This window comes from Aphelocoma coerulescens, chromosome 1A (genome assembly GCF_041296385.1).
Source record: "Aphelocoma coerulescens isolate FSJ_1873_10779 chromosome 1A, UR_Acoe_1.0, whole genome shotgun sequence".
Classification (NCBI taxonomy): Eukaryota; Metazoa; Chordata; class Aves; order Passeriformes; family Corvidae; genus Aphelocoma; species Aphelocoma coerulescens.
In genome coordinates, this window is record NC_091014.1 from 25,903,931 (window position 1) to 25,931,549 (window position 27,619).

Genomic DNA, 27,619 nt, shown 5'->3' on the forward strand with positions numbered 1-27,619 from the left:
AGCATCTGCAGATCGGGGTGGATATTTGATAGCAAGATTTTATAGGCTTGGGCCTGCAATCCAGAAGGATGTGCACCCAAATGTGATAGCATCAGGCAACAAAGGCAGAGGATTGTTTACATGAGGGAATATCATGTTCATGTTTCAAAAGCTATATCACGTGTAGTTTACTTAAGGAATTTAGATAATCAACATTTGCTGAGAAGTTAGGATTCAATGGGGTTCATTATTTAAAAAGATTGAAGCCACTCTGGAAATAACTCATATGTCAAATGTTTCATTTTTTACTATAATGAAGCTTTTCTTCTGACTCCGAAGGCAGGATCAGAACAGCCAGGACATTGACTTACACGATTTCACTGGTTTTTTGCACTGCCAAGGTCTTTCAACAAGATGGCTGACTCCAAAACTAGACTTAGAGATGCTGTAATTATAGCTGATGTTTTGATGTAATTCAAGACTTAAATAAAATATATGAGCAGTTAATTCATGCCGATAACTGCTTCACATCCCAGAGGTATTTATAGTTAGGGGTTGCAAGAGGCTTTTTTCTTTAAAATGAAACTGGCTTTGTTATAGACTTTGCTATGGATTTATTTCACTGCACAGAAAGTGCAGCTTTTAGAAATCAATAAGGTATGATCATTTTGGTGACACAGAAGTATGGTCTCTGACTCAGTGTAATAGGGCATGAGCTCTGTTTTTCTATTCAGGACAATGAAAAATAGAATGTACTGGAAAGCTGCATGAAAAAGCTTGATTAATGTTGGCATTATGGGGAGAGGTAGCACCACAGCTGCAAATACCTTTTTAGTTGATCATTAGCCGTGTCTCATCTCGAATACCCACTGCTATAAAATGCTAAGAATTCTTTTCCATCATTAATCCAGGCTTCCTCTTATTGCCAAGCATTCTTTCTGATTGAGCCACAGTTTTAACCCTTTAAACACATCTGCATTCCAACCTCACAGCAATACATGAAAATTTGGATTCCATCTCTACAATCTTGGAAAAATTACTCGGTGCTTTAAACACTGACTGACCTTTATTTTACTGAGGTTGATAGTCAAATCACCTGCTCAAAGCCCAAGTGACTAGACCTTGACCTCATGACATACAGGGAGCTCAGATTACACTTACTAACTCATGGAATAAAAGTTTGGATTTCGCTTAGAACTAATCTACCAGCCTACAGTGCTGCTATAACAGATATTAGATGCAAAAATGTTCTTTTTGGTCTATACAACTGAGTGATTTTCTCACATATCAGCCCAGTCCTTGAAATTCTATCTTACCCTTATCCAACATAATCCTGAAAAAAAAAGCAATTTGAAGACAGCTTCTACAGCAGGAAGAAGAGGCTACTTAGGACTCCAGTGTCGTTCTTATAAAGCTCTGGTTTTTATGGCTTGGGACTGAGCTGGTATGTGTGCAGCATAAATTTAATCCGCCATGGACACACCAACATACAGGGACTACTACCATGAAAATGTTTCAGTACTACAGAAGGATTTCCCTCTGCAAAGACTATAAAATCCTGGGGAGTTGGGGGATGTCTTTTTTTGAGGGGAGGGGGAAGAGTGGATGTTGGATTTTTTAATTTACATTTTAATAATTAATTTATTAACCAAGCATTTCTCCAGAGCATAAGAGAAATGAAAGCTTATTTACATGCCTGCACTCAAGCAATTAGGAGTGAGGGAAGGTCTTGCACAGATAATTAACCAAAGGAGAACAAACAGGCATTAGCAGTAAATGGTCAGTGACTGCAATAGTATGAAGTCACCAGAGGTGTTCTACAAGGTGTGTGTGCTGGGGTCCATTCTGTTCAGTATACCCATAAATAAGTTAGAGAAGTGGTTGAGCAGTCCAGTGATAAAGTTTTCGGATGATATGAAGGTATTCAAGGTGGTTAGGATGAGGACAGACTATGAAGGAAGGCAGAAGGACTTTACAAGACAGCATGCCAAAGCAATAAAATGGCAGGTGAAATACAACAAAGAAAATTAATTTAAAGCGGCATATGATAGTTATTAGCAGCAGCCAAAACCAACCTAATAAATACTTAGAAATTATTAGAAAATGATTAGGGAACAAATCAGAAAACACCACGATAACATATAAATTCATGGCTTGCCTGAAACTTAAAAACTCTGTGTGGTTCTAGTTGCCTCTTGGCAAAAAAATGTGTTAAAAAGGAAAAAAGCTCAGAGAAGGGTAACAAAGATGATCAAAAGTCTGCAATGAACAATGATTGAGTATGGTATATGTGGAATCTCTATGAAAAATGAATAGAGAATCATGAGTGGGTAGAGACTAACCATATACTCTCTTCTCCATCTACCTGAAAGGGGGTTGTAGCCAGCTGGAGTTGGTCTCTTCTCCCAAGTAACAAGCAATAGGACAAGAAGAAATGGCTTCAAATTGCACCAGGGGAGGTTTAGATTATGTGTTAGGGAACATTTCTTCACCAAAAAGGCTGTCAAGCATAGGAGCAAGCTGCCCAAGGAAGTGGTGGAGTCACCAACCCTTGACGTATCTAAAAGACATGTAGAAGCAGCACTTAAGGACATTGTTTAGTCGTGGACTTGGCAGTGCTAGGTTAATGGTTGGACTTGATACTAGAGGTCTTTTCAATCCTAAATGACTCTATTATTCCATGATTTTATTCTAATAAAAATTCTAAACACCACCAAAAGACAAAACAAAGACTTGGGTTCAAGGCAAACAAAAGAATATGACATCCTAGCAATATGTGATGACCTACAGGACTCCCTGCCAAAGGATGTGAATGCAAGAGAAATGCACATTCAAAGGGAAACTCCACAGGTACATGGAAAAAGCTAAACAGACAAAAATCAATAGCTCAGGAAATCCCCAGAAAGGAAAATAGTTGGAGACTTGAAGCAGAAGGTAGTAGCCATGTATGTCTGGGTCCCTAGGCATCCACTTGTCAATACTGCTGGAGACAGGGCACTGAACTAGATGGACCCTTCATTTAAATACGTGTGGCTCTTCTGATGTCTTTGAGAATCACATTCAATATCAGTAACTACGACACCAGACATCCTTCTCAAAGCAAAAACAGTATTTGTTTCTCTATTTAGAGAAAAACAAACAATTTTCTTCCAGCATAGCTCAGACTACTTCCACTAAGATAACAGCCAACAGTTAATTAATTAATGAATATATTAACACATTCTATATAGTCAGCGATCACTTAGTTCCATGAACACTAAAACGATTAATTTAAATATTCTTTCATTGCCGTCAGCTAGTACTAATGTTAAATATGAAGACTTGAGTCTAGGTTTGTCTGTGCATAATATGGCAAATTAAGACTGTAATAACTTGAGTTGAAAACCAGCATGCAACAGCTTCTTTTAAAAATCATTGTGATGATCAGTCCTGCTAGTCAGCAGGATTGAATTACAAATGTTACTGTCTACATGTTGAAATACCTTCTGCAAAAATGAGAGGCCTTCTAAAAGGAATCCAATCTAAGTATCATATTGTTATTTTTTCCCTGGATGTCTGGCAGGTGTATGCCATTACCAAGCAGAGATAGGCTCAGGGTTAACTTTATTGTGCAGCGCCTCAAATGCCCTGGGATATGTGGCATAGCCTTGCAAAGGGCACATATGTAGCCCTCTAAATGCTGTATATCATTCTAATCCATGCAGAATATAATGGATATCTTCTGAAGAGTGTAAGCTTTTCTACTCAAACTGAATATTAAAACATATGTGCTCTCAAAATAGTTTTTCAGCACCAGGTGTTAATTTTTATTTGGCTATATGGATTTTGCATTTTGCAGTGTTTGATACCTTTTTTCCCTGCAAGAATCAAGATACATTCTTTACCACAGAAAAAACTGCTGTCATAAATGTTAAAAGTTGAGCTATAGATATGAAAATGCTACTTATCAAGAGTTTGCCATGGTTTTCTGTTGGCTTAAAAATGAAAGATGGAAGGACTGCAGCTATTCACATTCCTACAAATGCTCATGTGCACAGTTTGCGTTTAGCTTTAAATAGGTCAGACTGCCAGTATTGAGAAGCCAGATGAATTGCTGGGGCATTGAAACAGGACAGCAGTGGGCACTGAGGACAACCTTTGCAATGACTCCATGGGCATCCCATCACTCTTTCCTCCTCCAGGCTCTGTAGGGTTTAAAGTCCATGCTCATATGTTTCTTGACCTTCTTGCACTTGCTTCAAATATGGCTTGCCACTTGCACGGGTGGGTTTTATTACAACTAAATTTGTCTAGAGGGACAGGAACTGGATCAAAAGGAGTTTGATAAATTCAAATGTGCATACAGCTTCTAGTACACTACGGTATAAACTGGATTTGACTGAGCACAGTGAAAGATGCAAAGCTCTGTATTTCTTTGCTCTGTGTCAACTCATTTTGCTGACAGGCACCATGGCTCTGAGTTTTGGTTCCTGGAGTGGTGAGGTCTTGGTGCTCTGCTGCTTGCAAGAGGAGAGCAATGTTGAAGACTTGGCTCTCTTGCTAAATTCTGGGACAAGTTTTCCCAATCCTTGAATGCAGTTACAAATAAAAAGCAGATGTGATGTTTTTTCACTGATTTCTGTAGCATGCATTATGTTCCCTGGCATGTAGTCTATGAAAGCAGCTACAACACATGCTAAGTTCTCTCTTTTTGGGGAAATGAGATGTGTGTTAAAGTTCGGTCGTGGTGTTTGTTTTTAATCATAAGTATTCCTGGGAAATGAGTGTGATTATCAAGTGTCTCTCTACTTGGACGTGAAAGACAACAGATTTGTGCTCAGTGTGTGAGAATTTCCCAAACCATTGATTTGTGACTGCCCCATTCCCATACCTCATCAGGCAGAATCAAAGGCAACAAAATAAATGATAAGGCAGCAGGTTAAGGAAACTCCAAAAAGCTCTTTATCATTCAAAGCAGAATGAAATTATGAAAGTCAATGTCACAGCATACCACTGGGACAAAACAAAAATAAATTTTAAAAACAATACACAAAACTGAGGAGAAAGGAGTCCATAAATGACTATTAAGGGCCAAATATGGGTGCAATTTCCAGCTCAGGGTATCTCTGGGTCACCAAGTACCCGAAGATGGAGGGTACTGAGAAAGGTATGACTGTGTGCTTTTACTTGCCTCATTCCCCTCCCTTATCTATCTTAGCCCCTGCCAGAACTCTGCTCCTTGAACCTTTATTATAACTCCATACAACCTTTATTAGCAAAATGTCTGGTTAAAAATACTGGGATATAATGGTTATTTAGAATAAGGCTTACTATTAATCTGTACTCTTTCATGTCTAACTAGTGCAGGGAGCCCCCAGGGAGGGCTGTTGTGTGATGTGCAGTACTCCAGCAAGGCCTATCTGTGCCATCATGCTTTGGTTTTTGTGCCCGAAGCCATTTTCTGTCCAGATATTGTTCAGATATGGCAATGCATTACCATGCTTTGCTAATGCTTGGTTTTCAGCTAGCACTGGCTCTTGTCCAGCCAGATGGGACAGGACTGCAGCCAGCATGTGGCTGATGGCACCTCAGAGTCTATGTATGCCCATGGGAAGACCCTTTCCTCACCTCCAGAACAACAGGATGGATGTCCTACTGAACCATGAAGATGAGAGGGCCCATGGTGGGGTCTCTCATTCCACACTACAGCTGCCCCACTGTGCACTGAGTTTCACTGGCATAGTCAGAAGGATGAGGTGGCCCTGCTGCCAAAATTGCATCTGTAGAGAGCGGTTGCCCATTGCAGCTGTAAAACGTGTAGTGAAAATTTCTCTAGCCCCCTCTTCCTCAAGAAGGTCACCAACAAGCAGTGCATCTGCTGAGGTGCTATGTGTCTGAGGCCAGCTTCAGTGTAGGGGGCACATGCACTATCCTGCTTCCAAACATAATCTCAGGCTGAGATCCAGCCTCTGCTACATCAAGGGCATTGATCTCTTGTTCATTGTTATGGCCAGACCAAATGTGAGCTTTTAAGAATAAATCTTGTTAGACATTCCCATATCCCACACTTCCCAGGGCTACCACAAAGATTTCCCCTTCCTGAAGAACTCATTTCATCATCACTCATAAAACACTCTCTGAAGTAATAAAAACTTCAGGCAGAAAAGACCCAAAACACCTTGAAACCAAGCAAAAATAAACGATATTTTATCTCAATGTATCATTTTTTGACAAACTATAATTTCCCAAAATACTGGCTGGTAATGTAAGTGTCTTTTCTTGTTATGAGTTGTATTCTCAGCGTAGCTTGGTTTGAACAGAATAAGGCTGTTTTACACCAGCCGAAAATCTGATTCCTCAGCTATAGCAGTGTGTCTGGGTGCTGTTTTCTAATCAAATAACCACTGTGAAATACCTGATTCACTATGCACCCAACAGCTGTAGTTACAGTCCGTGTTCCCAGTCACAGTCTGAAAACAAGCACAATAAGAAAGGCCGAAACAGCTGCAACTTCTCAGCAGAAAAAAAAAAAGGAGAAGGGGAAAAAAAAAAGTTTGTTGTCAGGCTCCAGCTTAGGAAGGAAGTAAAGCCATTTTTCTTTTCTGTCTCATGCATGTCAGCTGTCTTAGAAAAATTATTACTGGTCTGTTTTGTAACAGAAACTCCACAATATTTAGTAAACTACAAACTCCAATCTATTCATGGCCAAATACAGATTTGACATTTCTGAGGCAGCCAAAACATGCTCAGTATGCTAATGGGCTGCAGTACTTTTCAGGAGAGATCTGGAATTCACCTCATGGCCCTAATTATCCTCCTTAGAAGAACACATGCATCTTCTGTATTTGGACCATCCAGATTGATTTTATTTTAGTCCCAGATTTTGGCTGAAAAAAAAATAAACATTTAGTGAAGGAGCCTATATTTACTTTCCAGTATTAGTGCTTTCTAAAGCTGTTCTAGTGAATAATTCTATTTTATCGAACTAAAAGCAGAAAACAACACGTGAGGATTCCTTGGTTGGATGAAATATATCTGCTTCTGCATTCTGAATATTACTGGTTCTTTAGAAGGCTTTTTTAAAATAAGTAAAATGCGGGCTATATTCTGAGTTGGGTTATTAACAATTTTGATGCGTAATTCTATAAGCTTTGGGGGAATCACTTGTAAAGTTAGGAACTACTCATTGTGATACATCTCTAAATACATCAAAACCCCAGAATCTGGTAGCCATCACCTACAGAAGGAAAAACGTACATGTTAAATCTGTTGAAGTTTACAGCTATGCTATGCTACAGTCATGTGGTAAAGAGATAAAAATAGATGGAGACAGAAATAGAGCTGGAGACAAGGGGAATATAGGAAGGTAGAAAACAATGAGCAGAAGAAAAGCAGAAGGAGATGGAAAGATGACAAGAAAGAGGAAAGAAAAGAAAGAGCATCAAGTGGTTGGCTGCTGATCAAGTGTAAGCAAGTATAATGGGGGTATATGAGAAACATTCTCAAATAAATTTCTCTCAGGTTCAGTAGCTTGCTGCTGCACCTACTGGCTTCCACAGCACAGGCTTCTAGCTTCAATTCAATTTAGATGACAAGATCACTAAGTTTTCAAGAGGTCCTCCCCTACCCCCTTTAAATGTTTCATAACAACTATAAGAAACCCTAAATCAGTGCAGCAAAAATGTCATTCAAATGTTCATTACTTTCACCAAGCTGTTGCTTATCTGGACACTTCAGGGTGCTGTTTTCAAAGACAGAGGTACTGTACTATTACTTCTTTTAATCTCATGGATGGCTGCTAGTACTGAAATTTATGTCAGAAACTAAACTGTCTAAATATGGTAAGGTTTAGTATTTCAGAGAAGATACAAAATGAAAGGGTTGAGCCGATTTTCTAAATTTAGAAATCTATATATGAATATTTTTTTCTTTTGCCTTTAAATAGTTGGCATGATAACATGTTCTCAAGATACTAACACAATACAACCAGTTTTAAAACAGGTTCCCTGATAGGTAGAATTTTGTAACTAATTTTCTCTGAAAGCATGCCTGTGTCTGAAGTCAGCTTTAAATAGTTACAAGTTACAAGGAGATTTCACAGGAAAATTCAATATTTGCTTGTACAAAGACCTAAAAATATGAGTGCAAATGACTGTGCAAAAGTGAGATGCATAATAAGTGAAGAGCTGAGGATCCTTTGCAATATGTTCCAACAGATTTCTGAATGAAACTACATTACATTTCATTGCTAAAAATGTGTGGAAGTCTTTGGGGAAATCTTTTTGATAAATTAGGCCATTGTTAGATTATCCTGATTTTTTAACCCATTTTACTTCAGTAATGGTCATATAATAGCTTAATTTTTAACGATCAAATTCTCATTGCAGTTAATAGCTATATTTCCATAGAAACACTACAAATCTGCTTTAGTTGGGCATTTCCTAATGAACATGTTTGAAAGCACTTCCTAGATTACTATTAGAGAAAAAAAAAAAGTAAGAGAACATTTAATTCTGCAAAAAAATCTGTGTCTGATCTATCCTATAGATCTGGTATCCCTTCCAAAATAATTTAAAGACAAAACAAATACTAACCTTTTATTTGAAGGTAGTATCATTGAAGGTAGTCAGTACGCTTATTTTCCTGCTAGTTGCACCCAACCCTCAAAGAAAGAGCTCCTATTTAGTACAATATGAGCCCAATGCTGACTTCCCCTTGTAGCTGAAGCCAGTCTGATTCAATGATGAGAATATTTCTGCTAATGGCCATGTGCAGTTTACACAATAGCCTTTTCTTTTGATCTGTAACTGAACCTGGAATGGGAAATGTATTCTGGAAATATTTAATTGTTCCTTGAGTTGGGCAAACATCTGAATGAAGTGTGTGCTGCAGGATTTGAATGAATAATTTAAAGAACATTATAAATAAAAATAATGCTCCCTTGTGCTTTCTACCAAACCTTCCTAAAAGCTTTGTGACAGCCCAGAAGAAATGCTGGGAGTAAGAGAGTAGTTGTTATTAATTGTATTTTGTAGATAAGGAAATTACTTCAGAAAGGTTAAACAAATTGCTCATGTTCGCTGTATGAATCAGTATCTGCTTTCAAGAACAGAGCGCAGTTTGGGCCCATGCTCAGTGTGTAGCTCTTAGCATTTGCCTTTCCTGCACCGAAGACAGACTGCATCTTAAAGTTATCAAGATCATCATAGGAAGTTAAGGTAAAACTGGCAGGGTTGGCATTGAAAGTTTTGTTACCATTTTTTTGGGGCGGGAAAAGAGAAACATGGTTTTCCCCATGTTTCCATCTGTCCTTTGTGACAAATCACTTTGATCTCTTTGCCTGTAGAAGCATTACAGAATTTGCATTATGCAGCTGGTTCCATGTCCAGTCTGTGCAGAAGAATGGAGGTATGGGATTCCCTTTATCCAGACAGGGTTCATATACTGAGGACAATATATAATCCTACACACTGCTTACGGCAAAAAAATGAGGCAAGGGAGAGAAGAAAGGAAAGGCTTGTTTCCATTAAAGGCTACATGTGCCCACATATTTTCTAATGGAAGGTATGGGAAATGGGACAACTGGAATGGCACAGCAACTGATGGTCTTCTCACAAGGTTTCAGCTAATGATGGCTGTGGGACAATAATACTAACTTTGGTGACTCTCTATAGCATACAGAGCAAAAAGTCCAGAAGACTGCCAATACTTCAGGAAGCTTTCTAGGAGACAAATAGTATTGGCAAATTGAAATAACACAAGTCCTTGAGTGCAAGAAGGATCCAGGCTGAGATGCACATCCAGGCTGGACTCTGTGGCAGCTGGAGAAGCCAAGCTCTCCAAGGAAGTTACTGCAGGATGACAGTGGTTGAAATAAGATGGGTGAATTCAAAGTATTTTGTCTTTGTTCTTCTGATGTTTGATTTTGACTGGCAAGATTTTAAAGACTGTTGCCTCTATGCATTATATTTATTTCATTAGTCACCTACAAAGAAGACATGTAGCATAATCTACCTGTCTAGATTAGTTATGTACTCAGTGGAGGGAGACAGACTACTCAGGAGGGTGATTTATCACTTTTTTATGGAAAACCTCTTTTAGGACAGGAGGAACTGTAATCCAAAAGAACAGAGTGAGATAGGGGTGAGCAAGAGCCTGAAAATCTAATACACATTCAGAGAAACTTGAAAGTAGGTGGAGAAGGAGCTAATCTCAGTTCTACAGCTGTGAGTCATAGGCTATGGGTACACGAGCAAGGAATTTGGTGCCAGAGGAGTGGATCAGTATATAGAAACAACTAATGCTGAGGCTCCTGCTTCTACATTATAAAGTGTCTTGGCATTTTACATTGAATAGATTTAATCTGATCCTCTAGCATAAATGACCATACAAAGTGTATTTTTGAAGCTGTTTGAATAATCAGTCACTGTTTTAGACCTTTCTGCCCCAGTGGGGATTGGAGCCTATTTGATGTCTATGCAAGACAGTGCTTTCAGTTTAGTTTTCTTTGAAAGAGCTCTTGTTTGTATGGACCAAAACTGTTCTGTAAACAAAGACAGCTGAAGATCATGGTAGAATTTGCTCCTCAACCACTATTCCAAACCACAAACTCCAGGTAAACACTTAAAATGCTGAACGCTCTATTAGACACTTCATTTATATTCCAGAAGCTGTATTTTATTTGTTAATTTCAATTTTCTAATCCCCTTTTAAACTGGGGTAATAATGCTTCTCCCTTTTCACCATCCTGCTGAACTCTTTTTTTTTATTGTGAAGCTATTGTAGTAATATGGTAATATTTACCTGCATGAAGCGGCCCTCTGAAGTTCCCAGATTAGCAATGGTAAGGTTCCCTTTGGTGAAGACAGATATCGAAGTTAACAGGACACTGTTGAACTGGCCCATGAACAAGTCAACCCTCTGCAGCGGAGTCGTAACTTCTAAGCGATATTCATCATCTTGTGCTCTGCAGTATGAAGCATTTCTTGAAAAAGCCTGTTTGAAAATGAAGTACAGATGAGTAGTCTTTATGAGTAGCAATAGATCTTTGTCAGAATGAAGTCATTTAGCACAAATGCATTCGACCAAAAGTATTTTAAAATGTTTCAAACTTAATTGCTTCATCAGTTATGATGTTCCATGAGGAAGGCAACAAGTTCTTAATGTTAAGGGAATGTTTCTTTTAACTTTTTAAAATCATGTCTGCAGGAATAAGACATAGGGTTTTTATTTAACTAGATGATATGGGTATAAGCACATATATCAAGGTATCCTTTCTCATAGTGACTTCCTTAAGTGCTGCTTCTCCAAGAGTCTGAGAATTCTTGTACTGCAGAGCCTGCCCAGTGACACACCTACTTCTAAAACAGCTTCCCAGAAAAAGATTCTCTAACAGCAATGTGATTTTTTATATTAAAATAACAATTTCCAATATTCTTCTTCTATTTTCACAACCTTTTTCAGAGATAAAGTGGAGAAAAAGAGAAAAAAAAGGGAGATACATTAGGAAAAATATGTTTCTGATTGTGGAGAAAAAGAGAAAGAAAAGGGAGATACATTAGGAAAAATATGTTTCTGATTGTATGTTTAAATGAAACTATGGGGAATCCAGATTTTGATAATTACTCAGATTATTGTATTGATCATATATGGTTCATGCACTATTTCATCTGATCTCTATGTGTCTTGAATGTACTAAAATAATAGCTGCATTTGCAGGATATTCTCTTTCATTTTGGGAATAGAGATTACATGTTTTTAATTTTCATTGGAAAAAGTCTTGAACAATACACTTTAAACTATCTCTGAAGAAGAATATAACCTCCTAACAATTAAATAATCATCTATTAACTGATAATTTCATTATTATTGATACTACATCATCTGTTTTGGGGACATTGTATAAAGATAATAACCAGGACTCCCTTAAAGGATCTTTAACCAGTTTAAATTTGGAAGTCATGTAGCCTGTTCCCACTTTGACATACTTTATGAATAAACATTTAGGAAGATTATAAAGAATCTTATGGTGGTTCCCTCTGTTGAAATCAATAGTGAGCTTAATTTCTCCTATTTTTTTATTGATTTGTTTTTTGTCTCAAACAGATTTAAAAAAATTCTTTTAAGACAGTCAAGAGTCTTTTTACTAAGTCAAATAGATCTGCATCATACCCTTAAAGAGCATGTAGGAGTAAAATTTTATTGTCTTATTTTCTAGATTTAGATGTCTTTCCTCAAAGTATAAAAAAGAAAGCAATGAATGAAGAATTTCTTGTTGGCCTAACTGGTGAATTCCAGACTGAAACCCAAGGCATTGAAAATACTATCAACAAAATGTTCAACCCAGTAGCTCAGTCCTTTGCAGTTGAATTGTGATGTTTCTGAGCTGAGCCCAGCAACAGCACTTGCAGGTGAGGTTTACTGTGGTCCCTAGGAGTTGCAGTCAGCACTGATGCCAGCTTTTCTGAAGGTGCCCTGTCAATTTACTGTGCCATTTAGGTGAAAGACTGCATCAGACCAAATAAGCAGTTGAAATCTCTGTGCAGTGCCTTAATGATAGAGAAAAATGGCTTCCAAATTAGATCTGGTACAGCAGTGACTTAATAGTTTGGTTATCCACATACTAAAGGGTTTACTGTATTAGTTTTCTTATTAACTGTTAATATACAGTGCATTTTGTTCAGCAGGAACTGAACTAATACTTTGAACTAGGAACACTGAACATACTTTAAGTATTTTTTAACCCAGTGTTTGAATGGGTTAAATCATCAATGGGCAAATTTAGCTTTTCTTTGTTTTGGCCATCAAACAAGTTAAAAGCTGTATTCTTTTTCACTCATATCCTACCAAGTCTAAAAGTATTTCTGAAACATCTGTGCAGATTACTCATACAATGAGTATGAATAGTTCAAGTGTAGAAAGATGTACAGTTTTCATGCTTTTTGAAATAAGGCAGATTTCTGATTTTACTCTCCCCCAACCTGGGATCTTTGCTCTTTCCTGTAACTGCTTTTTTCCATAAGCAAAGACTTTGGAAAGAGATGTTTCAGTGCTAAGATTAAAGTACTTCCTCCTACATAGTCATTTCAGCACAATTCAAACATCCTAACATGCTGCCTCATGAAACCCTGTTTAAGCTCTCTGGAAAAAGTGGTTAGATTTTCCTGCTTGCCCTGACACCTTTCTTAGCTTCTCCAAAGTCAGCTCAGCCACAAAGCCAGCTCAGCCTTCCTCAGAGATGCCATAATTTTGTCTGTCTGCTGAAGAACCTGGAGATTGTTAAACATACGGTTCTTAAAAAACCTGGTGCTTCATGGATTAACCATAATGTAGGGTTGGCTGTTCAAGAAATAGGAAGGCTTTGATCTTTGAGTAGAAATGCAGAGATTAAAAGGCTACTTAGAAAACTAAAGGAAGATTGATAACAGGGAAAACTTTGGCAAAGAAGCTGCTTTAAATTAACACTTTTAAGCCGGATTCACTCACTCTCTCTCTCTCCTTCCCCTCCTCCCTCCCAGAATACACATAACTATCTATTTGGCTGTCAATGTGGAAAAATAACTGATGTCAGATGATGCACTCAGGATATTATGCCAAGTTCCACTGAGAAATCACACAACTATTGAAATGGATGATTAGAGCACGGGTAAGTGCTTGGGTTCAGCTACATTGCTTCTCTTGTAGGACAAGAGGTGCCAATTGTGCCTGTGATTCATAGAGAGGCCTTTGTTAATGTTAAGTTGGCACAGGTGTGCTGCTGGAACGCCGTGAGGTGTGAGCAAGCCCTGCCTTACAGCTGTGTCCAGAAGGCTAGAAGATAATTAATGTTATCTTATTTGTTCATATGGGAAGTAGTGGTGTTTTGGAATTTACCCTTGACTTGGTCCACAGAAGACAAACATGCCAAAAAAGTCTCTAGACATCACTGAGCTGAGCTATCAGGAGCTGTCACTGTTTTGCAGCTAACTGATGGTTTATATGTCATATTCAGTGACCATGAAAAAAATATTTCAGACAGAGTTGCACATTTGAAGCCAAAAGTGCAAAGAGGGGAGGAATTCTTACAGAAATGAATGAAAATCTCAGAAAAATACCTGATTAGGTCAGTGTCAGAAAAATGATCCAAAAGCCTAGTCTGTAGTCTCAATACTATACTCAGGGAAAAAAAATCCAAATATATTTTTGTCAACTTTTCTCTAATCTTCAGTGACTGCAAATTAGAGAAACGCTCCTCCAGGCTCTTTCTTCTAGAGCTGGTCAAAACCTGCTCTTCTTAGTTAAGGGCAGTACTCATATAGAAAGTGATATTATGTATAATGTCTTGATATTACATTTAATGTCTTGAATAAACTGGTAATCAATGACTTAATCACTGCAGAACATTTAATACTGTCTTATGAGCCACTTGGAGGACATCATTAAAATTAAATTTTAATTTGACAAATTGGAGAAATGGTCTGAAAGTAACTAGGTGGTATTTCCTAGGGTCAATCACAAAATACTGCCGTTACGAAGTAAAGTTCAAATGAAAGTAGGAATATGCATGAGTTTTTGTGGTGGCTGATTAGCCTGTGGCACAAGGGACAGAGAGAGCTCTTGGTAAGACGGTCTCTGGTGCCAGAGACTTAGCGGTCATGGTGAGGGAAAGAAGCCTCTCCCAGAATGCCATGTTCTGTTATGGTAATCTACCCAGTGCTGTGTTCATGGTTGGATGTTGGCTCTTGCCCTTCACCACTCCCCCAGAGCTTCCTCATTGGTCCCTGTTCCCTAGTCCCGCCTCTTCCCCGCCCCTGGATAAAACCCTGAGTTCGCCATTGTTCTCGTCTTTTGCCTCTGAGCCTTCGACTGTGTAGAGGCAATCAATGCTCCTGTTGGAACACACACGAAGAACCTTCCTGCCTCTTTTGCCGCTGACTTTATACTGACGTGTGTTTGTGCGTGCATGCGTGTGAGCCACAGAGCTGGACAGAGACTGTAATAAGTTTTATTTCCTGCTGGTTTGTTCATAGGACTTTTAACTTGTTGGCTGTAAAGAATCAAAATCATAAATATCAGCTTTTGTTTTCTGCTGTGAATTCTGGGATTCTCCCTCAAGAGAAGTGGTCACCTACAAGAGCCAACAGCATTTCTCCTTTCATAGAATCAAAGAATCCTTTAGGTTGGAAACGACCCTTAAGATCTGTGGCATAACATGGTGTAGGGAGAAATAAGCTGTTGTTAAATGACCTGGATCCAGATGTCTGCAAATGGCAAAAATCCTTTTTCAAAGAAACTACTGTGGAGTGAATGAATAGATGATTCTACATAAAAAATTGGTTCCCAAGACTATTAAAACCTAATAGAGTGTATAAGTTCCTTTTCTGTTGTTGAAGGCCATGAATTAAGATGAATAATCAAACTACAGTTTTTAGAGTGGGTCCTATTAGAATCAAACACATAATGATGAAGAATTTACATGTACAGCAGACTCTGAACAGGAAGAGTAACCATGAGGAACACAGAAGAACCTTATCATATTTCTCTAAATATTTCCATGTAGTTTTAGCCAATATAGCTTTGCTGTTCTTGATACACTTGAATTTTCTGGGTAGTTTGCATTATTACTCTTCAGGTGAGAAGTGCATTTGATCACGGCTTCTCTCCATTGAAAAGACAAGAATGTAATTCTGTCCCAAATAATTCAGTGAAGCCAGGTTGTTGTCTGAGGATGTGAGTGACTTGATCATCATCATGGTAATGATGATTCTTGTAATCCTATGGAAGGGAAAAATGAATCATATTGTAGGGCTCACTTTTACCAGTGGAAGCCAATTCATGTGCTAAACAGTTCCCATAGAAGCAGAGCCACTGTGCCTCTGGTTTCTTCTTGACCAGTGAACAACACCTTGAGGGTGTGTAGGTGCTATGAACTCAGTCCAGTGTTCATGCAGGATGGAACATGTCTGGGACAGAGGACTGGATTCTCTGTTTCTAAGAACTTCTGCTGAGGCAATGAAGCTTTACTCTAAAAGGAAGAAGAGTTTTTTTCCTCTTTTTGTTTTAAACAAAGAATTGTTTCCCTCTTTTTCATTCCCCCTCTTCCCAATACTCCTCATGTATTTGAAACCAATTCAAAGATTTTTATATGAAATACAGAGAAGGCATGTCCCTTTCTTAGAATAAAATTTTTTAAAAGAACTCCATCAGTGTAAAATTTTACACAGTATCATTTCACTAACTCTTAATACTTGTTGCTTTGATCTACTTCACCACTAAAATGAGATGGGGGAAGGAAGTCACTGAACTGATGCTCCACTTAAAGTAATAGGTAAAAAAACATCAACATGTTTAATGTAATTAGTTAATACAAATTAAGATGATTTCATGTTCTTTTGTCAAGATCATTCAAAGAGTTATTTGCTTTTGTCATTGAACAGTACTGCATTAGTTCTCATAATCTGGTTAGTGCATTAGCACTAAGTAAATCCTATTGATTCAGCAGACAAAATGGACCTAAGTAATCTTTGCATTTTGCTGATTTCCCTTATATTAATTTAGCATTTAACTCAGTATACAGATTATCAAAGAAGAGGTGTTGACTAATTACACATTTTTAAGAAATAAAGTAATGCATTGGAGATATTGTGCTGATGAAAGCAGTTTTGCTGTACATTTGTAGTGTCTATCAGGTGCATTTTTCATAGAAGTCCTTATTAACATGGAAGCTGTGGTGAAATAGAGAAGCTGGGAATTCCACCTAGACCAGTTATCCAAAGATAACGCTGAGTGTGGGGACTCTTATTCCAACAAAACATTGCACAACAACTGCATGTCTAGCCAAAACAGTGGTGCAAGACGTGTGGGACAGAAAGAAGTCCAGAAACTAGAAGAAAATCATGCAATTTGCCCTAATTTCCACAGGCTGTGTATAAAAGCGGGTGACATCCGCTTCAAGAAAATTAAGCTCTCATTATCACTTCCTGCAATATCACTTCTCTAGCATTTCTTTGTTTTCACACACCCTGTAGACAGTGCAAGTAGTAATTTCTTGTGACTTACACTTGCTTTCTGAACCATTTATGCCATGGATCTTCCTCCTCAGCATTATTATTATTTTTTAATTTACTGTGGGATTTGATTCTGGTTTTACTTGTATGTTTGGAAATGAGGAGTAATTCCACTCTGATGCAAAAGCTGTGTGAGATCAGAAACCCACATGCCACCTAGAAAGTTTGAGTAACACAGCTCTCTCCTGGATAATAATTACGTACTCTTGCTTTAGTGAGCAATAACAATGGCCAGATGTGGTCCTGAGTCAGAATAAATAGAATAAGTAGAAAACTGCTGAGGTAAGGTGGGTGCTGAGTGAGCTGAAAAGCACATGTCTGCTTTGTCAAGACTTATGTGTCTCTTCCATTTTTTGGCAGCAGAACATAAGGAAAATTCATTGCTTGCTTAGATGTGTCAACCACCTACCAAAGCCAGGTGTGATGAATCCAGGACTCAGATCGGCATACAGTGCACTGCATAATCAGCTTCTCTTTCTCTGGAACTTGGAATTGTGCTTAAAGAAATCCAAGCAGATCTTTCAGAAAGGGCTGATATGGTCCCATTGCAGAATAGTCATCATCAGACTTGATGTGAACTTAATCTGGGATTAAGGAGTCTTAGAATTTGGTCTGAACCCAGGAAAAGAGGCTCAGATTTGAATATTATATATCTTTAAGGAGTGTCCTTAGCACTACATAACTACTAGCATATATTTTGGACATCTCTTTTTGCAGGCCTGTAAAATTTTTCTAGTTTGCAGGGCTACGTAGGATAAGAAAATTATTCTTTGTACAGTTCTAGTCTTTGGATTTATTTAAGGGGCTTCAGAAACTGAGACATAAAAACCAGATGACCAGATATCCATTTTAACAAAATAAAAATTACTTTCTGCCTGAAATTATTTCTGTGCAATTACAGAGAAAAGCAGCAGAGTCACTTTTCCACACTAATAACCAATAGGGAACCCAGCCTTCAGTGGAAGAATTTGATTAAAAAGTCTGGAAATGGAACATTATTAGTGACTCTGGCTGATGAATCTGTGTCCATTGCAGAAAATGGTAGTTTAATGGATACCACTTTTTCACAGAGAAATCCACCTTTCATCAAGAAGATGATAAAATGCCAAGCAGCAGCACTGGGAAGAAAGCAAAGACAGGTCTCTAACAGAACATCAGAAAGAAAACTGTAGTTTTGGCAGCAGTTGGTGACTAAGAGGTTAGTCCCCAAACTCCATAGCTCCTGGGGCTCGGAAGAGTCTGCAAAGATATCTACTGCTAGGGGTGGTGTAGTACTTTCCAAAAAAACTCCCTGACCTGCCTTTTTCCTTGCCTTATTTTTTTCTCAGGAACTCCCTCATGAGGGTGTCCATGTGGCCAGTCCCAGAGATGAAACAGCCCTTACTGCTGTAGCCAAGTGTTTGCTAAATCCAGCCCAACCTGAGATAACCTTACCCAGACCCACACCTATGCTCATACCACACCCCTACACACTCATACCTGTGTCTCTACCCATGCAGTTTAACTGGAGTCCAGACTCTCCCTGCAATCCCTTCTGCCAGGCTGTTTGCCCCAGTCAGGTTTTCCCTGGCCAGGTGGGTAGGTGGCCATGTAGCTAATGGTGGAGGGGAGCTGGCTGGTGAGCACACCCTGCCTTGCACTCCACTGGTACAGGCACAGCGGAGACCCTCGGTACTGCCAGGACTTACAGCAGACAGGCAGCGAGGGCAGGACAGGAACGTGGATGCAGCCTATCCCCTTATTACTAGGGTTTAAGCATATCTTAAAGGATGCCGGTGCACTCTGCCCATCATTCTGCCCTCCTCATTTATTGTCCTGAGATGCCAGAACCCCATAGAGGAGCTTGCATACGGATGGGAACAGATTTTGTGCCCAGGCAGATTACTGTATGCCATCCGATATAGCATTTCCAGAGGAATAAATGACTGAACTAATCTAACGGATTCTGGTGCCTGACTTTTAGGGAAAATATTCAGTCACGTTCTACTCACAATATAAAAACACCTCCATGCTGTGAGATGATCTAAATAATTTACAACAACCCATTTTAATCAGAGATATGTGGTGTTATTTTTAAACCTGCCAAAATTTTAAGCCAAATGGTGTGGGATATAACAGTTACAGGGCCTCAAAAGAGTTATTTATCTCTGTTTATTTTATTAAATATTTTTAGACACAGCCTTAAGATGACAGATCAATAAGTGCCTTTGTGGTTTCCTGATAGAAGGCAGCAATTATTTTCTTCCATTACAATATAAGCATAACCTAATTTTACTCATCTATCATGTGTGTAATGGAAATAAAGAAGCATCACCATGTGTTTATTTTACTCTCACTTTATCTTTTGTTTTGGTGATCTTCTGTTTTCCTTTCAGGTTTTCCAATAGTTTGTGCCTTTCATTTAAGAGGAGTTGTGACCAGTTTGTCTTGCTTTATGACACTTGCTGGGAACATGGTGGAAAAAGCCTGTCTGTGGCTTCTCTTTTCCTGTAAGGCCTAAGTATTTTAAACTTTCACCTGAATTTACCTGTAAAAAAAAGAAGACATAAGATCTTTACAGGCCTGAATTTGGATTTCATTTTTAGAGCTGCTTTATCACATAAGTCCATAATGATCGAAGTCAGGTAATCTGGCTTACAATTTTTTAGCATGTAAGAGATGCAGAAAGGCCAAACAAAGCCTGTAAGATCATGATCTAATGACAACTGAAATGTATAGTTGAGATTGTCAAGGCTAAAATCAGCTCATTTTCCTCACTTGAAAAATAATATTTAATCCATGGTAAAGATGCACACTAATGGACTATGTCTGCAAATGAAATAAGCAACATTTGTCTCCTCATCTAAACACACTTCTGCTTTGAGGATACCACACTGGGGCTGATAATGACTAACTGACCAAATAAATTCTGCTTAAAGGCTACATCCAGTTTTCTCTTTGTTGTGGGAGATTCCTGAACAGTGATTCAAAACCCCCCACAGCAGCTACCTCTCAGATATCTTTGTCCTGACTCGACCAATAAAACCTCCTTACTATTACTCCCATTTTTTCTTTTAATTCAAAGCCAGTTCTGTTTCCATCTTGCTGTCATTTAAGTGTCAGCCAGCTCTTCACTGAAGGGAATTATTAGGCAGTACTAACTAGTCACAGCTCTGCTGCAGTACATCTGACATCAATCAGATGCTCCATCGGATTCACTTCTCCTAACCCTGACTTCAGTGAGCCCAGGTTTTGGCTTAATATGTATTACACTTAAACACAACTGGAAATGTTTTATTTCAATTTTATGAAGTTTTCCATGAGCACTGGAGTAAGTGAAGCACAGTTGTGTCTGGATTTATATCTCGTGGTTGGTTGACTTTGCTCTTCAACTAAGCTCTGATGGAGACTTTTTTCCATGGAGCAATACCTTCTTCAGTCCTTGTGAGTCCTTCTGATGTTTATAAAGGGACTCCTAAAATTTCATCAGTTTCCATAGCCTGATCCTATGTGGGATCTGTCTCTGGATTCACACTTGAATTCACATCTTTAAGATTTCTTATTGCTGAGGCTGTAAGGATAATTAACAGAAAGACCTAAAATAGCATGACCACATAAACTTCTTTTCTTTAGAAAACAAAGCCAAAACGGAACAAATTTTGTCAATCACATCAAGATCAGTGGAAGTTTTTCCTATTTTTTCTTTAAATATGAGAAGAACAAGTTGAAGAAGTGTTTTGGATGTATCATTCAGGTTTATTTTCATCTAATTCTACCTTCAGAAGCCTCAGATTAAACAGTCCTGAGGGACAGCCACTTAAAAAGATAGACTACCGGAAGTCCAACAAAATTACGTACAATTGTCTTATGGGACTTTTTTTGATAACATGAAATGGCCTTCATCAATCAGACTCTAACTGTAAATTATCAGAGAGCAGTTCCTTGCAAAGCATGCTAGAGGCTCATTTTTCTTTTTAATGTTGAAGTTAGTGGTATACCATATTCACTGCTGGACTGTTTTCACCATCCTATGACTTAATTTTGCAGTGGTCAGTGCCTTTCACTTACATCAGTGGTCTGTGGTTTTATTCTCTCAACATCAAAGAGAAAGATCATCTTGGCTACATTACAAAAACAAGTTTTGAACTTCATGAAAATAAACTGTGACAAACTCTCAGATTTTATAAAAGCTTTCTTTTAAGTTGAAGGTGACTTACAAAAAGGGGAAAAATCTTTTATGCCCTCGTACACTTTTACAATGTACAAAGAAGGGGCTAAGAAGAATTTAGGGGTTTTAGACTTTTTTTCTTAATTAGTATTTAAATTCCAGTAAAATCAGGAAAGACCAAATTTGACATTTTTAGGACAAGCATAAGAAATAATGCGCTTTCCTTCTTCTGCCTGCTCTTTCCCTTCCTTCACATTCCAACCCTTCAGGTCTATTTTACACACCAGAGAAAAACAGGTGTATAAAGGATGGTCGGCAAATTCTTGCCAATCGTTTTGGCTAGTTGAAACCTGAAAAACCTCAGAGGACCCTTTTTGGTGGAGCTTAATGAGTCCTCTGGAATAAAGCAAAGGAAATGGAAGGGTAAAGCTTGACAGTCTTGATATTTCAGTGTTAAGCAAACAATCAGGACAAACATTTCTGACTGCCTTTATGCCATTTAAAAGAACCACAAGAAATCACAGAAACATTTTTCCCTTTATTAATTTAATGTAGCAGAAATCAGAGGTTTGATGACATTTCTTGAAAATAGGCAACTATAATAAACACGTCCTCAGTTTGAGACATTCATTCTGATATGCAAAACAGCAGAGCCTGGAAAAGCTTTTGAAACATGAAAGTACTCCCCAGCATGTGAAAAGTGGCAAATTATTCTGTCAATATTTTAATGGTATACTTTGCTTTGAAGAGATCACCTTATGAAATGGGTGTATAGGCAAGTGCAGGATGAGATAAGTTAAAGGCCATGAGCTTTAAAGACAGTCATACACAAATCATACCCCAGGAATATAGAATAAAGTACTTTCAGAGAAGGACAATGTTTCTTGTTAAAAGTGAACTGAAAAATGAAAAAAAGAAAAAAAAGAAGAGGATATTACTACCTGAAATGAAAAATTAGGACAGCAATAACACAGTAAAGAGAGATAAGCTACTGTGCTGAATGTTTGCTGACTTGTTTTTAGTTCCTGAAAATTGCCTGTCCCCCTCCTACAAAAAAGGAATAAAATGCTTTGTCTGTTGGGGCTGCTGTATCAGCATCCACTGGCAATGCCTACATCTGTGTTGAACACCTGGAGCCTGCTATAAGCCGTCATTCCCAAAATGCCAAGGCTGCTGTGGTTATGCTCAGACTGTGTCAGATGGCCTTTGAGCACGTTCCTGCTACTGGGGAGAAGCCACAAGGTCTCTGCAATGGGTTCTTCTTCCCAGACTGCCCTGTCTCACCTCTGGCAGTGGGGAGCAGCCATTCTCTTTGACGAAATGGACTCCCACCTCCAACCAGGACATGTGTCAACATCCTAAATTGATGCCCTGTCCTGAGCAGCTGTGCTGAAGAGGACACTGGTGATACTTGGGGTGAAGAAGGCCTGTGGTTCCCACTTTTACTTTGAGCTGTCCCAACAGTGGGAAATGACAGATACCATCCACCTCTAAATGCAGGTTGAGCTGTTGATCTGTCCTGACACAGGCCTCATATTGGCTTAGCAGAGGCCTGCCACAGAGGCTCTGGCCCTCTGGTAGAAGACAGCGTGCCACCTCTGAGCTCCAAATTTCTCGTTTTTGAGAAAAGAAAGATCCCCAGATAGGATATTTAAGCGCCTGCTTCATAAGCAGGTGATGCAAAGTTCTAATGTTTCATGTTCCAAAGTAACTGTTAAAACTACTCAATTCCCAGATTCCGTATTTCTTTTACAAGACCTGAAACCAGCACAGACACTGGCCAGAAGGGAAAGGGAAAATTTCTGTGCTTCCTCTGCTCACAGAATTTCATATGGCTGGAGAGCAGCAGCCTCCCGACGTCATGGTGTACAGAAAGGCAGCCCTCCCACCCAAGACTACCTGAGCCTTCATGCAGATACAGATTTCACTGACACTTATTTCATGCAGAAAACTGATGTCAGTTGGACTGCTTCTGTACCAAGCATGAGTAATTACATTACAATCTGGCTCTTCATGACGTATTCCAAACCGGCTCTTTCATTTATTTCTGAGAAGGGCAGTGATTCAGCATTAATGTACTTTTAAGTATGTGATGTCTTTCAGGGACTCTTCAGTGCACATGAATATGAATGTTTATGAATACTTTTTTTTAATAATAAAAGAAATAACTGCCTAAATGTTCAATTTATCTGCATCATAGTTTCTCAAGCAAAAACCTACATTTTTAGCTCCATAAAAACCTCAATGATTTTCATAATCAATTTACAGGAACTAATCCTTTTAGAGATGATTCAACAGCAATGCTAAGCAACCTGCAATGATCAGGGACTTACATTTTGTAACTGAAACTGAAGGAACGGATACCTGGCAATAGAGTAGGCAAAAAGAGAACAAAAGTCCCAAAATGTAACAAATCAATTATCACTTACCCTATTCAAGCAGTATTTGCTCTCTTTCCCATAAAAGTGTTGGAGACATTTCATGTTCTGCTTGTCAACAATCTTGTTGAAGAACTCATTGATGGTTCGCACAGAGACGGCGCAGACAGCAGATCTGTTGGTTGGTTCAGAAGAGTCTGGTTTGCTTTGTGCAAAAACACCATAAAGGATATCATCGTTGAGCCCAAGGCCCATTTCGTGTGCTAGAGCTGCGCCAGGCTTGCTTACATAGGCAGCTTGCAAAATGTTGAATACCTCCTTTCGGATGGACCTCTTTCTTCTCTTTTCAGTAAAAATGCACTCAAGAGGCATTTCCATGTAGGAACGCATCTCTGAGTCTAAAGTGCAGAAGCGGATAATTCTGGTGTGAAAAGATTGTGAGTAAAGAGTTTCTCTCTGTACAGTCAAAAAATAGACAAAGTGATCATTTTCAAAGGCATGGACATACTTAATGGGATACGAGTCACGGAACTGAGGGAGGATATCTATATAAGATTGATCTGTGAGAAACTCAAAACCATCCTGTGTTTCTTTTAATCTTCTAACCGATATTGAATGCAGCACATGGGGAGGCTGAAATGTAGATGTCACAGTATTTCCAACAAAGAAGTTGACAAACCTGTCCTTTTCAGTCACCAAAACTTTGGTTCCTAAAGTGCTAACAACACAGTCAGGACAGTTATCTGCTTCTGCATCCACCTGGGGTGAGTACATGCAGTGCACCTCGCTTTCAATGTCAGCAGGGTTGTCAGGGTGAATGATGTGACGGTGGCAGATGCCTCCGGACACACTCCCACAGCTGATGAGCTGATCATCATAATAAGTTTCTAAAAGCAGTGCCATGTTGACATTATCCTTCCATACGCTGTTAGATAAGTTGGCTTTATCTCTGCAATCTTCACATGGTGCACAGCCAGGGTTCTCCAAAACAGGCCCAGTCTTGTACACAGAAATGTTCTGAAGAGTTTCATTTAGTACATAAATCTTGTTGACTGCTCCAATATAAACATGATGCTTATATAAAACTACATTCTGAATTGGTGTTTCTGCGATGAAGTTAGGAAGATCATATTTTATACTAAGATTCATCTCTGATTTTTTAGCTGCTTCTTTGCATTGTCCATGGCTCCTCTGCAGCAAGGCAAACAGGAATACGATAAACCCAGAAGGATGTGCAGTAAAAGGCTTCATTGTCAGAGATCTAATCTGTCAAAATATATTTAATGGAAAAACTGGTTATATTTCATATAGTAAATCGTCAGTTTATCAATCAACAGAAATCTGTTTCTAGGCTGCATGTAGTAGCTGAACTATTTCAGTTTAAGAAGTGTTGCAATCTTACTTAGTGTCATAATAGTTGTGCTAGAAATGACTATAATCCCTGTTCTTTGTGGGTGCCCATTTCACTGCCTTTAGAACAATTCACAGAAGGATTTTCTTATGATGAATTTCGCAAGACCCCTTGGCATCTTGCAGAGCAGCAAAAGAGAGAGGACTACTTCCACACTGGCATTAAACCAGCTGACTGATACAGTTTAGAACAGGATGGTGTACACATAGCTGAAAGCAAAACTGCCCAGGATGCTTAGGACACAACTGCACACAAAGCAGTTGGAGCACTTCAATGTGTGGATGTAAGATATTTGACAAGTTCTCAAGGGGCTGAACGGGTTCCTAGCACAGCTGATCAAAAGTAAGAAATAGAAAAGACATGAAATAATGTGAAAATTTAGCTGGAGTGGACTTCTGATGATATTTTTGATTAACCAAGAAAGAGCCACTTCTCCACCAGACCAAAGCAAGAAACCCTTCTCTCTCTCTCTCTCTCTCTCTCTCTCTCTCTCTCTCTCTCTCTCTCTCTCTCTCTCTCTCTCTCTCTCCCTCCAGCTCCCCAAATCACTGTCTTTCATAAAGGCCCAGTTAGGAAAAAAAATGTCTTTTTTCAGCCAGCCCTATTTCTTGGAATAGTCATTCTCCCTCGTGTTGACAAGGCTTTGTAATGTATTATTAGAATATTTTATGCATCATGTGGTGCCTGGCATGTGCAAGCTTTATTTTAGGCCCTCTACCACAGCAGTAAGTCACTCTGGTGAGCCTTACAAGATACAGGCATATCGCTGTATTGTAAACAAAGGGCTATCGAGTGACCTACAGCCATTAACTGATGAAATCAAACCACCTAGCACTTCTCTCTTTTTTTTTACATCTCCACACAGTTGTTTGATGTGGCTGGAAAAACCAAAGGCAGATGACTTGTGTGATATTTCACCCCCTTGAAAGATCAATGAAATGAGCTGTGGTTATGAGCGTTTCAGTGCAGTATCCACACTATGCCCTGTCACACCAGACATTTTCTGTTAACATCATGACACAGTTGTTAAGCCAAATTTAGCTTCTTCGTGGAGAAAACAATTATGCATTCTAACAGCAATATGATCACATACTTTGGGAAAATCCTTCTAGTTTGACTATAGTTAGGCAATTGTTGCTAATCAAGAAATGCTTGTGACCACTGAAAGAATTTAAAATAGATGACCTAGAAAATTACAGACTGAATAACAGGAATCTGTACCAACTTTTTATTTCACTAGGACTTTAAGCAAAATGAAAATAGGACTGTAGATCAGAGCTGTTTCAGCTGTGTATAAATCCAGTGTTTTCACTAGATTGGTTAAAACAATCAATCAATAATTCTTGTGATGCTTTATTTCAGCATCCACTGAATTCTTTCTGTGGTTTACCTCTTTAATTACACAAAATAATAGGTTTTGGAAACTAATTGTTCTTCCTCCCTGTTATCTGATAAGAATCATGATCAAGACTTGGGGATAAAAATCAGAAACATGGGCTATTTGCAAGCATTAGCTGGTAAAAACAAGTCACACTTCTAGTATTGAGACATAAAGGTCTTCCTTCAAATCAGTAACATTTTTCTGATATTAATTAATGATAACAGAATCCTGGAAACAAATCGAGCCTGGATTTACATTTGAAAAAGAAAGAAAAAAGAGCAAGGATATAGATATAATTAGAAAATAGTCACAGTACACAAAGTGTTGACCTCCATATTGTATAGGGCAAGAAACTGCTTTCTCATCCTCTGTAATATCTTGCTATCATGGAATTTTTCCTGCTCTGTGCTGGGATGAAACCAAGAGCTTTCAAAGTTTGTGTAAAACACCCAGAAGTCACACATGATCCAAGAACAATCGTGTTCACGTCCTGCCTGGCCAGTGCCAAGTGAAGGTCCCAGCACTGGGAGCAGTGGGGGCCTGGTCTGACTGTCTGCCTCTTTTCAACCAGCACTTCCACCCAAGAAACTGCTGAAACTGATACATTCCTGCAGATTCACTTCTGATGAGTCAGCATGTTCTGACAAATACTAGATTAAACAGAAAATTCCAAAAGTGCTATATTTCTGACACAATGCAGAGGTAGGTATATCGTTTACTAGAATAAATTTAATCCCACATAACAGAGGTGGCCCTGCAGTGGAGAGAGAAAGCAATGGGTAGGACAAGAGCAGGGTGAGGATGAGGCTGATTGACCAACGCAGGAAAAAAAGATGGAAGGAAGGTTATGTGACAGGCACCTTATTTGTTGCAGTATATTCTGTACTATGTTCTTGTTTTAATGTTCCCCAATAGGTTTCCCACCCATTATGTCTCTCAGTCTTCAGTTTACAATCCTCTCCATTCTTCCAGCATCTGAAAAAGAGGATGCCAGTTGTCCAACAACCAGTACCAGTGTGCACTGCAGGGGTATTTAGAGCCATAAATACTATCTGACTTATTCTTTAACTCCAGCCATATTTTGGGATGTGAGGCCAGTATCCTCAGATAGGCTTCTCTGCCTACACTCAGTAAAACATCACCGATTTAAATCTATGCTCTGGAGACCAAAAATTTCATGTTATACTCCTTTAGCAAGTGATGTTGGAATGGAAAATTTAACAGTAAGAACAAAGGTGGGATTCAGTGTGATGTAAAGGATGCCAGGAATAATAGGTACTTTATTTTACCACTACCGGA

General features: G+C 38.7%; 1 protein-coding gene across 8 annotated transcripts in view; it reads right to left on the reverse strand.

Annotated features, from left to right (window-relative positions):
- Window positions 1-27,619, reverse strand: part of MET (MET proto-oncogene, receptor tyrosine kinase) — a 91,007-nt gene that overhangs the window by 46,209 nt on the left and 17,179 nt on the right. For 5 of the 8 annotated variants that reach the window (XM_068997061.1, XM_068997036.1, XM_068997077.1 and 2 more), the window contains 2 exons: window positions 23,580-24,794; window positions 10,762-10,953 (listed from right to left, as the gene is read on the reverse strand). In XM_068997061.1, coding sequence (XP_068853162.1) covers window positions 10,762-10,953; window positions 23,580-24,779 — 1,392 coding nt within the window. In that variant the 5' untranslated portion in view covers window positions 24,780-24,794. The remainder of the gene's footprint in view (window positions 1-10,761; window positions 10,954-23,579; window positions 24,795-27,619) is intronic. The other 3 variants (XM_068997069.1, XM_068997053.1, XM_068997028.1) reach the window with 1 other exon arrangement.